The 14,033-nt window shown below is 45.8% G+C and overlaps 1 protein-coding gene across 3 annotated transcripts in view; it reads left to right on the top strand.

The window, feature by feature from the left end:
* Window positions 1-14,033, top strand: part of SLC10A7 (solute carrier family 10 member 7) — a 229,376-nt gene that overhangs the window by 151,023 nt on the left and 64,320 nt on the right. For all 3 annotated transcript variants that reach the window (XM_084757534.1, XM_084757533.1, XM_084757535.1), the window contains one exon: window positions 11,909-11,944. In XM_084757534.1, coding sequence (XP_084613660.1) covers window positions 11,909-11,944 — 36 coding nt within the window. The remainder of the gene's footprint in view (window positions 1-11,908; window positions 11,945-14,033) is intronic.

The following is a 14,033-nucleotide window of genomic DNA, read 5'->3' as shown; positions in this document are numbered from 1 at the left end:
GTGTGTGTGTGTGTGTGTGTGTACCTTTGTGTCTGTGTGTATCTGTGTGTGTGTATGTATTGAGCATGGGTCACTAATACCACTGTGCACATGTGGAGGTCAGAGGACAACCCCAGGTGTTTTGAGACAGGTTTTGTTTTGTTTTGTTTTCCTGTGGCTTGCTCCCATGTACACCAGGCTAACTGGCCCCTGAGCCTCTCACCTTGCCTAGGGGTACTGAGATTACAAAGGTACGCTACTCTTTTCTGTTTTTCACAGGCTTTGGAGATGCAAACTCAGGTCCTCAGACTCCCATGACAGACAGATGCTCTCCAGCTCCCAACACTGAGGTGGTCTTAGTGTTCAACTCTCTACGAAAACACTTGCATGACCATCAACAGGCCAAGTCCATTTAGCCGTTACTGCCAGCTAAGTGCTCTGCTGGCTCCGTCTGTGCTTCCCTTCCTGTCTCCAGTGCAGCGAGGCTTGAGGTAGCACTGCCCCAGAGAGGTCTGGCAGCCAAGATCCACGTCTCAGCTGTTCACACTCCAAGATCATTTTTCTTCTCCTGCCCACTGATACTTAATTTTAAACCATGTGTGCTCAGTAGACAGTGATTCTCAACAGCTACTGATGGTGGGAGGTCGGTAGCCTGGTACCCAAATCCTACCTGCCTTTGCTTTGTGAATGCCGAGAAAAAGACTGGACCAGTGATGCTCACAGGAGGTGTGGATAGCTTTTAGACACATTATTATCCGTTCACTTCTCTGGACTGGAGCCTCTCTGGGTACAACCACTGAGGGTTACTTTTCTCTGCTGGAGGGGTGATGCTGACTAAGGAAAACTATAAAAACTGGAGCGAATGAGACTACTGATGCATGAGACGGCAGGTGGAGTACAGCTGGCTCCCCTCATCTCGTCCCCCGTACCCAGGCTTGGTCAGCCCTGCAGAGTGCTGCCTGTAGGCATGTCCAGGAGTAGGTGAGCTTTGCCAAGGCCGTCCGTTCCTTATGAAGAGAACACTTTTTTCTGTCTGTTTGTTTATGCTAAAGCTTTGGAATAAATCTGAACTGTAGTTTTGATTAAACTATTATTTTCAATGCTTTATTTAAAAGGAAATCAATTTCTAATTATTCTAGAAGGTTAAGGGTTTTTTTCCCCTTTCTTCATCTTTCTTTTTCTTTTTCTTTCCCTCAGCACTCAGGTCTGAATTAAAATCCCCAGGGTCCAGACTGTCCCCCAGGCATTCTATTACTTCTTTTCTCTGTCCTTGATGGGCCTTCCTGGACCCCTAGCCTCTACCTCGCACCTATCTTCTACCTTCTGCAGACTTTGCACACATGGTCCTCCCTAGCTGCGTTAGCATCTGGGGCTGTTCTGCTTTGTGTTTACCTGGTCAGATGGAAGAGAGCATCCATTGTAAGATTTAATTATCTTCAACAGTCTCTGTTTCCAGTCTGTCGTAATATCCCCATCTACTTTACCTAATGTTCGTGTGTGTGTGTGTGTGTGTGTGTGTAACAATAATGTAGTTCAGGCAATGGCCTGCAGGAATTCGGGGTGCAGACCATACTCCATGTGATCACCTGAGCACACGTGCCATCAGAAGATCTGGCCATGGGATGTGGTGCGCATGCCCACTAGGTCTTGTCCTTCCACTGACTACAGCTGTGTGTGGTGAGAGGGGCATGTGTAAAGGAGGTCCTAGTTATCGCTAGTGTTCTCCGTTTCCCTAAATCCTCCGACACCTCTTACTCAGGGTGCAGACAAACACATAACGGTAGAGACTGTGGATTTCCACCCCACCCCACCCCACCCTTTCACATTTCCATATAAGTCTCCTCTCTATTTCTGTGTCCTTGCCTGTAAAATGAAAGCCAGAACAGCACTTTGTCCTAAGTGTGTTTAAGGACTGGATGAGCTATGTGTATAGGAAGCATGAAATAGCATAGGATACGTACTAAGCAAGCAACCTGCAGTATCAGCTGTCATTATTACAGAACACTTAAGATGGTGTCTTTCTCACTAGGTGGATGTGCTGCGCCCTGAAAGAAGCATGTTTAGACACACATTCATCCATCCATCCATCCATCCATCCATCCATCCATTCAACCATCTATCCATCCATCCGTCCATCCATCCATTCAGCCATCCGTCCGTCCATCCATCCATCCATCCATTCAGCCATCCATCCGTCCGTACGTCCATCCATCCATCCATCCATCCGTCCGTCCATCCATCCATCCACCCATCCATCCAACCATCTATCCATCCGTCCGTCCATCCATCCATCCATCCATCCATCCATCCATCCATCCAGTCAGCCAGCTATTCAACCATTCACTCAGCCATTCACTTGTCCAGCAAAAATATTTCATAAATGCCTAGCATCAACCAGGTTTTGTTCTTTTGTAAATGCCAATGATCTGATAGCAAACATACATGTAATCTTTTAAGCCAGTGGGAATATAGATCCAGTGTTACTCCAGTGACCTAGGAAAGCCTCTTGTTTTTCATATGTAAACTTACTTGGATTTTAAATGAAATAATATGAAATGAAAAACAATACAGTTCCTACTATATAATATTTCTCAGTAAAGGCTGGCAGTTGGCTTCTTTATATTATTTGCTACCCACTTGTGTTGGCTTGAATAGAAATGGTCCCCACAGGCTCATAGTTTTGAATGTTCGGTCGCCAGGGAATGGCACTGTTAGGAGGTGTGGCCTTGTTGGAGGATGTGTGTCAATGGAGGTGGGCATTGAGGTTTCATATGACCAAGCCAGGCCCAGTGTCTCTCGCTTTCTGCTGCCTGCTGATGCAGATGTAGAACGCTCAGCTCCTTCTCCTGCACCATTGCTGCCTGTGTGCTGCCATCATCTCCACCATGATGATAGTGGACTAAACCTTTGAAACTGCAAACCAGCCTCAGTTAAATGCTGTCGTTTATAAGCGTTGCCATTGTCATGGTGTCTCTTCACAGCAGCAGAACCCTAGCTAAGACACACTAAAGCCTTGAGTGTAAAACAAGAAGCTGCACAACTTCCTATGAATACGTTTCAGGCCAGACAAGCTTTGGCCAACCCCTGGGACATAGGGAATCAACCTCTTGACATTAGGAAGCTGGGCATCTCGTGCATAGTGCTTGCAGTGCTACTATTGGACAGTTGTTCTCATAGCTCCTGGGACAGCCACACTGCAGCCCCCCCCCCCCCCCCCCCAGTTCAGCTGCCCACAGAGGAGGCAGGCAGGTCAACCCCTGGCAGCTAAGATCTTGCTATGGCTCCAGAAGCCTGTGTCTTCATAGTCTAGTCTCAGAAACTAATCATTTTATTTCCTCCCCCTAGGCCTGTTGCGTATAGAGAAGTTTTTACAAAGGTTGGTTTGTTGGTTTATTATGTATACAATGTTCTGCCTGCATGTACACCTGCAGGCCAGAAGAGGGCACCAGATCTCATTACAGATGGCTGTGACCCTCCATGTGGTTGCTGGAAACTGAACTCAGGACTTTTGGAAGAACAGACAGTGCTCTTAACCTCAGAAGATTTACATGAAATTTCCTCAGAAAATGTCCAGATCCACCCATCGTGTTGTGGGCATTGCTTGTTCCTCAACTGTTTTTGTCGCTCATAATCTGTGTAGAAAAGGCCAGGCTAGCAGCCAACTATCTCATGCAGGATGGTGAGTTTTCATAGCCAGAGAGAAAGTTCAGCTTAGAAGTAAAAAGAGAATCAAACATGGTAGCAGTATCTGTAATTCCAGCACTTGGGAGGTGAACACAGGAAGACCAGGTGTTCTAGGCCAGCCTTGGATCCCATATCAGAAGGAGAGGAGGAGGAGGAACATCTGTCCTTTTTTTTGTTTTTTGTTTTTTGTTTTTTTTTGGTTTTTTGAGACTGGGTTTCTCTGTGTAGTCTTGACTGTCCTGGACTTACTTTGTAGACCAGGCTGGCCTCGAACTCACAGCGATCCGCCACCCTCTGCCTCCCGAGTGCTGGGATTAAAGGCGTGCGCCACCACGCCCGGCCCATCTGTCCTTTTTATTTATCTGCTCTGAATTAGGACAAGGCTGACTATTAGGACCCTAAATTCAGTTTGTTTAATTTAGCATTTTTATTTCCCCTCCACATTGGCCCCTCCTTTCCACATCATCTTTAGCAAGGAGAGCCATGGCTCAAAAATACTGAAGGCAAATTAGAAAAGGAAAGTTATCTCGAGATGAGCTGGCTCGGACAGATGGCCTAACCAAATCCTGAAAAAACCACCTTGTGATTGACGACTCACCATCTCTGACAGATCCTACACCAGCAGTTGGAGTTGTGTAGATGTCACTGTGCACACCAGGAAAGGAAGAAAGGATTGTGTGGGCCACTAGCAAGCCATTTGATATCCGCCTGGCGGAAGATTAAGAATTGGCTGATAAGGAGCTAAAGAAATGGTGTGGTGTTCTAGGAATGAGCACATGCCCACTGAAAGGCAAGTTATTAGAGAGTGGAGCCGGTTGCTCTATTTTTTTTAAAATTTTTTTCTCCTTTATTAATTTATTCTTGTTACATCTCAATGGTTATCCCATCCCTTGTATCCTCCCCTTCTTCCCTCCCTGAGCCGGTTGCTCTTTTTCCTTCGTGAAATATAGTTGTTAATCCAAAGCAGTCCTAAAGCACAGAGATCTGCCAGCCTTTGCCTCCAGGGCACCTGTAGCCATCCTGTTTACCTGTTGTCCCTGGCTGCTTTCCAGACAGAAAGCCAAATGGAGTGAGTCCAGCAGCGCGGCGTCAGGTAATCCCGCCAACACCGCTTCTGCTCTGGGTCCTCAGTCCACTCACTCTGAGTCTCGCCAGGGGCCTTGCCAAATGAACACTGTGAAATAACAGGTCTGGGGCGTAGCCCACTGCTGCTGGTCCTGAGAGCACGGTCCAGTCTATCAAGGGCCTAGACTTCAGGACAGCTAGCAGATTCATCCATTTAAAAAGCAAAAGGAGAAACTTTGAGCAGGATATCCGTTGCATTGGTCAGAATCTTACTATATTTGAGAGATAGTGTCCTGGGGTCCATGTTATCTTTGAGGAATTTTTTTTTTTTTCCGATACAGAGTCTCTCTGTGGAGCCTTGGTAGTAACTTTGTAGATGAGGCTGGCCTTGAAATCACATCGATCCGCCTGCCTCTGCCTCCCAAGTGCTGGGATCCCACCTGGCTGGCTGAGGGAATTTTTTTTTAAAATCATTACAAAGTGATTATCTGGTTATCCTTTCCTTATCTGAGGATATTAGCCCTGTGATTGTGTTTGAAAAACCCAATAGCGAGCTTGGTAATGTGGGTTTAAGTGACTCAGTGTTGCCTGAGTAACAGGGCACTTCTTCCTCTGTTGGAAGACAGCTCTGCCTTGTGCTTCAGTGTGTGTCTGGAGAGAGACACTGCACCATCCCACCCCATTGCCCCTACGTTCTTCATGATCTTTCCAAAGCTGCTTGAATAGAACCTCCCCGGGCGAAAGGACTGGTCTGCCTTCTACCCATTAGAACAGATCTGTAGCAGGAAACAACCTACTGTGTGCTGAGGACTCAGCCAGCTGTGCTCACTGTCTGGATGCATCTCCAGCTGGGGGCCCTACAGACTACTTCCCCAGGGAACACGAGCCCCTCTTCTCCAGGGCCATCCTGGCTGAGTAACTAACTGGCTCTGTGCGCCCCTGTTGGGTCAAGACTCACCTGAGTCAGAGAACTAAGAGATGACCTTCTCTTCCTCTTTGTCCCTGTCCACCACACGCAGCTAATTGATCCATCCGCCTCTGTTCAAGGATTTCCCCCATCTTACGTCCCCATCTCTAAAGTCACATCAACTGCTGCCTTGAGTGCGGACTGCCGAGCCTCCAGGCCGGTGGCCTCACTTCAGTCTTCTGCTTCTAGGCTGTCACCGTGCCATCACCACACTTGGGACTGCACAGATGCTTCCTGTGATGTCCCATCCCTGATATGAAGCCCAAGCTCCATACAGTGAGTGGATTGCTAGCCCTTCCTGTGTCTTTGGGTTTTCAGGTTGGGTTTCCCAACAGCGCTGTGCACTGTGCTCCTCAGTTTGAGTTTCTGCGGGTTCTTCTTACTTCCCTCTTCTTCCTCCCTCTCTTGCGTCCTCACCCCTACCGAGTCCTTTCAGAGCTCTCTGATATTTTTGTTTTGTGTGCTCATGGCATAATTATAGTCACTTGTCTCTGGTCTCTGAAGATATAGAAGTGTTTGTGTCATTTGCCACCGTATACCTCAGCAAATTACAGAACTGGTGCGTCTCTCTCCAGCTACAGGATAGCCACTGTCATTGCTGTTTGATTAGGTGTGTTTGTTAGTTAGTTTGTTTGTTTGTTTTGAGGGGGACACAGTCTCATTTTGCCCAGGCTGGCCTCACTATCTGAGTGCTGTGACTACAGACACAAGGCTTTTTATTCCTTAAAGAACTCATTGAACTGCTTTGCCGTCCATCTTTATAGTACCACGCCCACTGTTGACTGCGCATCCTGCCCGTTTTGTTTAAACTGAGGTATCCTTAGAACTGCCCACACCACCTTTTAGAACTTAATGCTTTGAATTTCTTGACTAGAAGCACTGGTTACACACTGGCTTGCCACAGCCTTGTTCCTGAAGGGTGAACTTCTCCCCAGCTGTTTACTGTGTGTTAGCCACAAGGCCGAAGGCCTGATGCTGGAGGACTCGTAGCTGCTGTTAACTTTTTAAAGGTAATTTTTACACTAATGTACATGCAAGGCTCAAAGGAAAGATATTGACAAAATTTAACTTTCAAAAAGTTAACAGCGTAATTTCCTCATGCAAATGGAGCCAGTAGGCTGGACTTGGGCTCCTGTGGCTAATAAGACATAGGCACAATACATGACTTCCACGGCCATCGCACATATTTATGTATAGGCCACCAGAAAAACATACTGAATGCATTTACATTACAGACAGAATTGGTTGGTTTTTATTACAGGTCAATAAAACAATAACCTTTAGGGCCATTTTTTCCCCCTACAAGACAAATCATCTGTATAAAGTGTGTTTCATCATCAAGCCACTAAGGAATAGAAACAGGAGTCAAAGAAAGGGCTGCATGTCCAGGTAGCTGATGCCCTTGGGTTGCCAGGGGCTCCGGCCTCACACCACAGGGTCAGGTACCCCCTTCCGGTCTCATTTCCAAAGGGCAGGACATTTCTATTGTGTGGGTCCAAATGCATCTTGGTGAGGGTACATTTAGAAGAAGGCTCAAGTCTGGCCTAGGAAGAAGAGGAGGAGGAGCCAAGGACTCCGAAATTGGGGGGAGATTTAACACTAACAGCAGCGTTACTTCTAAAGTATCACCAGAGGAAGGTGCTAAAGAGGCCAGGAGTCTAGTTATGCCACACAACATGCAACAGGGCAAGGGAGGAAGGTGGGACGTCCCTTAAACTGCTGCAAGGGAGGACAGACAGAAGTGTTGATTGTTTGGGGTTAGTTTAAGACAGCGTTTCCCCTCTTAGCCAGGCCTTGACATCACTTGTGAGGATGTAGGCGGCTGAGGGCTGGACCAAGTGGTCCCAAGAGCCTTTCCAAAGCTGCTGGCCTTTTGTCGCGCGCGCGCGCGCGCGCGCGTGTGTGTGTGTGTGTGTGTGTATGTGTGTGTGTACACTCACACGTATGCACACGCATGCACTCACTCAAGTTATGCAGTACCCTGGAGTCTGGCCTCAGATACCAGTAACTCTGAGATCACTATAGCTGTTACAGCAAAAATCTCTTCATAAGTTTTTCTATTAAAAATACAATGAGAAGTTCACTCCAGTACTGTCTTTTCTGAGCCCCGTTGCTGAGAGAGACACTTTACAATCCTGTTGCTGTTACGGTTGCATATGTCTGCATGTCAGCACCAGACCTGCCACTCTCTTCCCTTGCACCACAGGCACCACTGCTCACGACGCAGTGACTCACATCAGAGGTGTAAATGGATTTTTGGGAAAAATTTCAGGCTTGAGATCTCCAAGTGTTGCAGTGAGAAAGCGTTACCTGACACCAGCTGCAAGAGACTGTGGCATGGCCCTGGCCCTTCAAAAGGGACAGCAGCTCCTGCTGCGAGTGCCATGGCTTTTCACCGCTGAGGAGTTACTTGGGAAAGAGCAAGGAAATCACATGGAGACTTTAGTAAACCCCCTGTCTATTTGACTTTCTGGCCTTTAGTATTTATTGCTGTTACCATTTAAATTTTGAGTACACCTCCACCTTTCCCACTGATGTTTCCAAAACCTGAGCTTTAAAGGGTTGTATTAGCCACGTCACACAGCGGCTCACTCTGCCATTTGTTTCATGTCATCAAAAGACACACTGGGTATAAGCTCCTCAATGATTTAACCCTTAAAATAGAACTCCAAAGAAATGGCTTCATATTTATCACAACAACTACTTTTTAATTTAATGTATCTTTCATTTGCGAAGGTAGGGGCCTCAGTGACCATGTGGAGGTCAGTGGACACCTTCTGTAGAGCTGGATGTCTCCTCTCACCTGTGCATGGGTCCAGCCGCTGAACTCGGGTCACAAGGCCTACGTCACCAGATAGCCAAGACCTTTGCCCTGAGCCACCTTGTGCAGCCCTGAAAGATTGTATAATCATCATTCAAAAGAGTGGGCTCTGACGTTAAGGAGAGAGATGTCCCCCAGTTCACTCACTATGTTTAAGGTCCAGCTTCTTACCTTGCATATAAGGATAATTACAGTGCAGGGATCATGTAGTAGGTGTGAGGATTTCGTGAAATAATAGACATAAAGTCTTTAGCACAGTATCTGACAGGAGTGCTTTATGAATATGGTCTGTAATAAGTTTAGTAATAAATATGATGGCTTCACCCAAATTTAATTTTGCTCATATCACAACCAGTGGCACTGGAGAAGACTTGGTCCCTAATATAACTGAAAAAGAGCTTTCAGCATCATCTAGTAGCCCAGTTGCAGTTAATGAACCTGAACAGCAATTATTGATAAATAATGAGAAATATTCAAACCTGAATTATAAGGTATATCCTATTCACCAGCATATTTTTAATACCTCGGAACTAAATGTTGTTAGTTCTTGGTAGAAAGCTAAGAACTTACTGTATAGGTTGCTACATATTTGAAGTATCTACATAGAGAACCCTGTATCTTTCTGTGTTCTGCTTCCAGAATGATCATATCAGGGAGTCATTTATCAGCTGGGGTCAAAAGCTGTATGGCAATCACTACATGTGTGTTATGTTGAAATTCTGTAAAACGTGGTGCTGGTGGTGAGATTTTCCTTCCATTGACCAGTGAATTTAGAATTGGATGATGCTACCTCATACCCAACTTCTGCCATCTTTGCTATGTGACCTTGGGTTGGCTTGGCTTTTCAGAACCCTTCCTTCCTTACTTAGGGAAGAGAACTACATTGTAACTTAATCCCTTCAGGGGGAAAGGGTCACATTTTAAAACGTACATGAATGTGCTGAGGCAAAATCACATTAGTAGTATGTAGGTTCTTACTAATCCTGTTGGCATCTGCTTAGTCTAAAGAAAAACGAAATGGGCATCAGGAGGAACACTGCGCCGCAGGCCCTGTGTGCATCAAGTCCAGTACAGGACAGATGTCACCAGGGGGACAGTGCTCAGCCTTTCTCCTCGGTAGAAACTTTTGTCCCATCACAGGTGTCATGCTTGTTTCTCAGAAATACTGCTCGTGCTGAGGACAAAACATAATGGGCGGGATGCAAGTGTCTGTTTTATTTTGTTTGTGTGTGGCTGAATCAATGGACACAGGTTAAAAACTAGTTAGGTTATAAGCCAATTCAAATGCATATTCCATGTGCTAAACTATTTACTATTAACTCATCAGAGCTGGGTAGTTTGCTATTGCTGATAGGACTGAGCCCAGGCCTGAGGCGTTAGGTGAACTGGCCTCTGCCTGCCCCACTTCACACATCTGTAATTCTCTGCTCAACCTCTTATGGCTTTAGGATGCCTCTACCTTCTGGGCTAGCCCACTCTCCTGCCAGATTACTTTCTGTTAATTCCCCAACCTCAGCAAAACACCCACCATAAAATCTCCCAAAGGTAAATTCCATCAGAATATTTAGCCTAACAGCTCACTCTGCACGGAACTTTGTCCCTAGACCAACAAGCCCTACTGAGCTAATAGCTGTTGAAACACAGCCGCCATGTTGGACTCACCATGAATCCATCATGAAGGAGCATTTCTAAAACTTGACATGAAATTGAATGGCTCAGCAGCCAGATACTTTTCATTTGTATGTTGCTTTGTATGGCTTGGAATTCTACCCAAATTTTACATATATCCCAAATCACTAAAGGACAAAGCAGCCTTTCAGGCTGGTGATAAGGCTTAGCAGGCAGGGTTAGGGTTAGGGCTGCAAAGCTTGCGCCCCAGGACCTACATGGTGGAAGAACAGAATGGACTTCTCTAAGTTGTCCCCTCAGCTCCACCCACACCTCGAGGTAGATGTGTACACATGCACACATAAAGTAAATGCTTTATTAGTCTAGCTACTATTTTTGTTATTATTAAAGTGCTAGAGCTCAAACTCAGAGCCTTGTGCCTTCAAGTCAGGCGCTGTGCCTCTGAGCTCCACCCTTAGCCATGGGCAGTAGCCTTTCTAGGGTAAAATTATTTTGTCTTTGGGCAAACTGTGCTAGAGAGAACTTGCTCCCATAGAATTGACAAGCTGCAATGCATGCTGTAATGGGGAGATTTAGAAAGTATGGCCTTTAGATTAAACTGCTGTTTCCCCTTGCCATTTGCTTAAATTTGCATAATAAACAGCATTCATTCTATTATTCAATAATAAAACAAGTTTGTATAAGGATATTCACATGAGTATAAACTAAAAAACAAATAAACAAACATTGTTCATCTAGTATAAGTCTCTTGTCCTATATTCACAACTGTGTAGTAACTGCAGAGACTAAAGATGTCCTTGTAAATACCAAAAAGAACTTTTATCAGTGATAAAGACAGCATTGGGTCTCTCTGTCCCTCTTTCTGCATCTCCTCCTCCTCCTCCTTCTCTCTCTCTCTCTCTCTCTCTCTCTCTCTCTCTCTCTCTCTCTCTCTCTCTCCCTCTCTCTCTCACACACACACACATTCAGACTATAAACTTTCAAACTCTCAAGCAGAGTGCATTAATAAAAATATGAAATGCTTTTTCTTGTGTAAATCACAACGAAGCTTTGAGAAATACAGGAAGAACTAAGAGACACATCATCCTCATCTGGTGTTCTCAAGTGAAACCTGTCATGTTAACTCCCAACCCAGACGCGCACTTTTAAAGGAAAGCTAAAAGCTTGTATCCTGCCTCATTGACAACAGCCTCAAACTGTTCCCTGTCATCGAAGAAAACAAATCTTTTGCTCCTCTCTGCCTGGGGGAGGCAGAGGGACTGAGGTGGTCCTGTGTGGCTGAATTAGATCAAAGACTTTCCTTCTACCTTGGAGACACTGAGTCTAATCAAGTGAAATGAGTTTTGAGATCGCAGCTCATTTCCTAGGGAAGATCGGTTCACATTACAAAACCCTGGCATCTCATTCATCACAGCCGACGTGGTCTGTGCTCAGGAGAGGACCCCAACTGGGGCTAAACCACCTGTCTTTTCTCAAAAAGGGGCGCTTTACCCAAGCCTTGAATGAGAAGACTTGCCAACCACCAGGTTCCACCCATGTGGGACATTAGCAATGGGGAGGGGACTTTAGGTTAAAACAGAGGAAAGTTAAGTTTTAGGAGCATTGGGTGGTTGTAATTTTAATGTTGCCTTATATAAATAATCATGAAGGAGACATTAGTGTGATGTAGTAGAGCCATCTTTCTCTCCTCATTGTGTGAAGCAGGCTGGGGAGAAGTGTCCTTTCACGGCCAACAGATAATCGTTATCTCTCATTTCTTTCAGGGCATCGTTGTAACTCCCGTGCTGCTGCTGCTTTTCGTGAGTATTTTGATACTACCTTTCGAACCTTTTATTGCTATGTTTTGTTAGATACCATCCCCGGGACTACAGATGTGACTCACTGGTAGATGGCTTTCTTAGCATGCGAATGGCCATGCATTTGCATCCTCGTACCATGAGGGAAAAGACTCCCCTAAAGCCTTCTTCAAACCTTCAGTGTCAGTCTTTAGAATGCCACTAAAATCTGGATTCTTCTATACAACTTGGCATCACATTTTGAGACACACCCCGCCTCCCAGCAGTGCCCAGAGTATTAGCCCTGAGAGACAAAAGGACCCCACAGTCTTGCAGCCCAAGGGCAGCATCTGGTCCTAACGATTAGGCTTCCAACTCCCGGATAAATCATCAATTATCATAAACCAGTGACCTGAGGCCTGGCTCACACATGTACCACTCATCACTATTTTTTTTTTCTTAGTAAAGTGAAATGATTAATAGTGACCCAGTGTTGGGTGGGTTTTGAGAAAAAGCACCTCACACTAGTAGATCTCGGGCAGCTGAGATTACAAAGCAGGTGCTTCTCGCAACTCTCTCGCATTGGGAATCCTGCCATGGTGTTCCCATTTGTCAAATGGAAAACAAACACCTAATGCCCTATATCTCCCAAGACAGCAAAAGGTGCTGTAAGAGGGGAAAGGCCAAAACTACAAGTAGATACGGGCCACTGGGTAACTCAACAAAAGTTGTTCTGAAAACAAGAAATGCTAATTAACTGTCTTATTTCCTTTGGCACTAGGCATATGAGAAATTAGATGAGAGATCATAATAGAAATTAATGTTATCTCATGCTGAGCAAAGCATATGTAATCATAAATGATACCTAAAATATTTTATGAACTGTGCAGTTTTTCCACACACACACACACACACATCTTCCAAATATAAATCACTCCACTTATCATGGAAGCGTGGTGGGGATGCGTGTCTGGAATGAAATGAAGCTGTCTGACTAGCACTATTTGTCAGTGAATTAAAACTATGGGGGAAATTTATTTAATTATAGTATAATTACCCAAGTTGGAATTCAATTAGAGTAATAGAGTGAGGGACTTCATTTCTTGCCAGCTGTGTAGGGAGGAGAAGGGGCTAGATATACTATCACACAGTTGGGTTCTGCATCTTTCATGAAAGCCATTACCTTCAAGTAATAAGCCGCAGCCTCACCTTGCCTTCTGAAATGCCGGCTCCACCCTGCCAAGGTCGGGAAAGTCATCAGATGGTTTCCCTCAGCAGAACAAACCTCGTGCATTCGAGCTGCCGCAATGCCGAATGTGCAGTGAGGCAAACCATTTGCCGTCAGAAGAAACGGCTTGCTGTGGGCCTACCTGCACATCGATGCGAGGAACTGGAACCATCCATTAGTGGTTTGGGCCAAGATTTGCCATCCCAAGAGGAACTTACCAGAAACAGCCCTGTGTGGGTATGAAGTCCAGGCTAGTCTGAGAATCAAAGGCAGTCACTGAGCCCAGCACCCAGCACACACTCCATAGGCTGCGGAGCCGAGGTCTTGTACCTTAACAAAATCATGTGACTTAGTGAAGACGAGCTCGGGGGTGGGGGACACCGCACTGGTTAGGTGCCTGTCACGCAGCTGGATGACCTGAGCGTGAGTCCCAGACAGAACTCATGTAGAAAGCTAGGTGTGGGAGCACACACTTGTAACCCATGCAAAAAGCCAGGTGTGGGAGCACACACTTGTAACCCATGCAAAAAGCCAGGTGTGGGGGGCACACACTTGTAACCCATGCAAAAAGCCAGGTGTGGGGGGCACACACTTGTAACCCATGTAAAAAGTCAGGTGTGGAAGCACACACCTGTAACCCATGCAAAAAGCCAAGTGTGGATACATGCCTATAATCCATGTAAAAAGCCATGTGTGGAGGCACACATTTGTAAGCCCTGTAAAAAGCCATGTGTGGAGGCACACATTTGTAAGCCATGTAAAAAGCCAGGTGTGGAGTCACACACTTATAACCTATGCAAAAAGCCAGGTGTGGGGGCACACACTTGTAACCCTTGTAAAAAGCCAGGTGTCGGGGCACACTTGTAGCCCATGTAAAAAGCCAGG

Source organism: Acomys minous (assembly GCF_964271855.1).
Source record: "Acomys minous genome assembly, chromosome: 14".
NCBI lineage: Eukaryota > Metazoa > Chordata > Mammalia > Rodentia > Muridae > Acomys > Acomys minous.
Note: the sequence above shows the minus strand (reverse complement) of the source record. Positions and strands in the feature narration are given on the sequence as shown.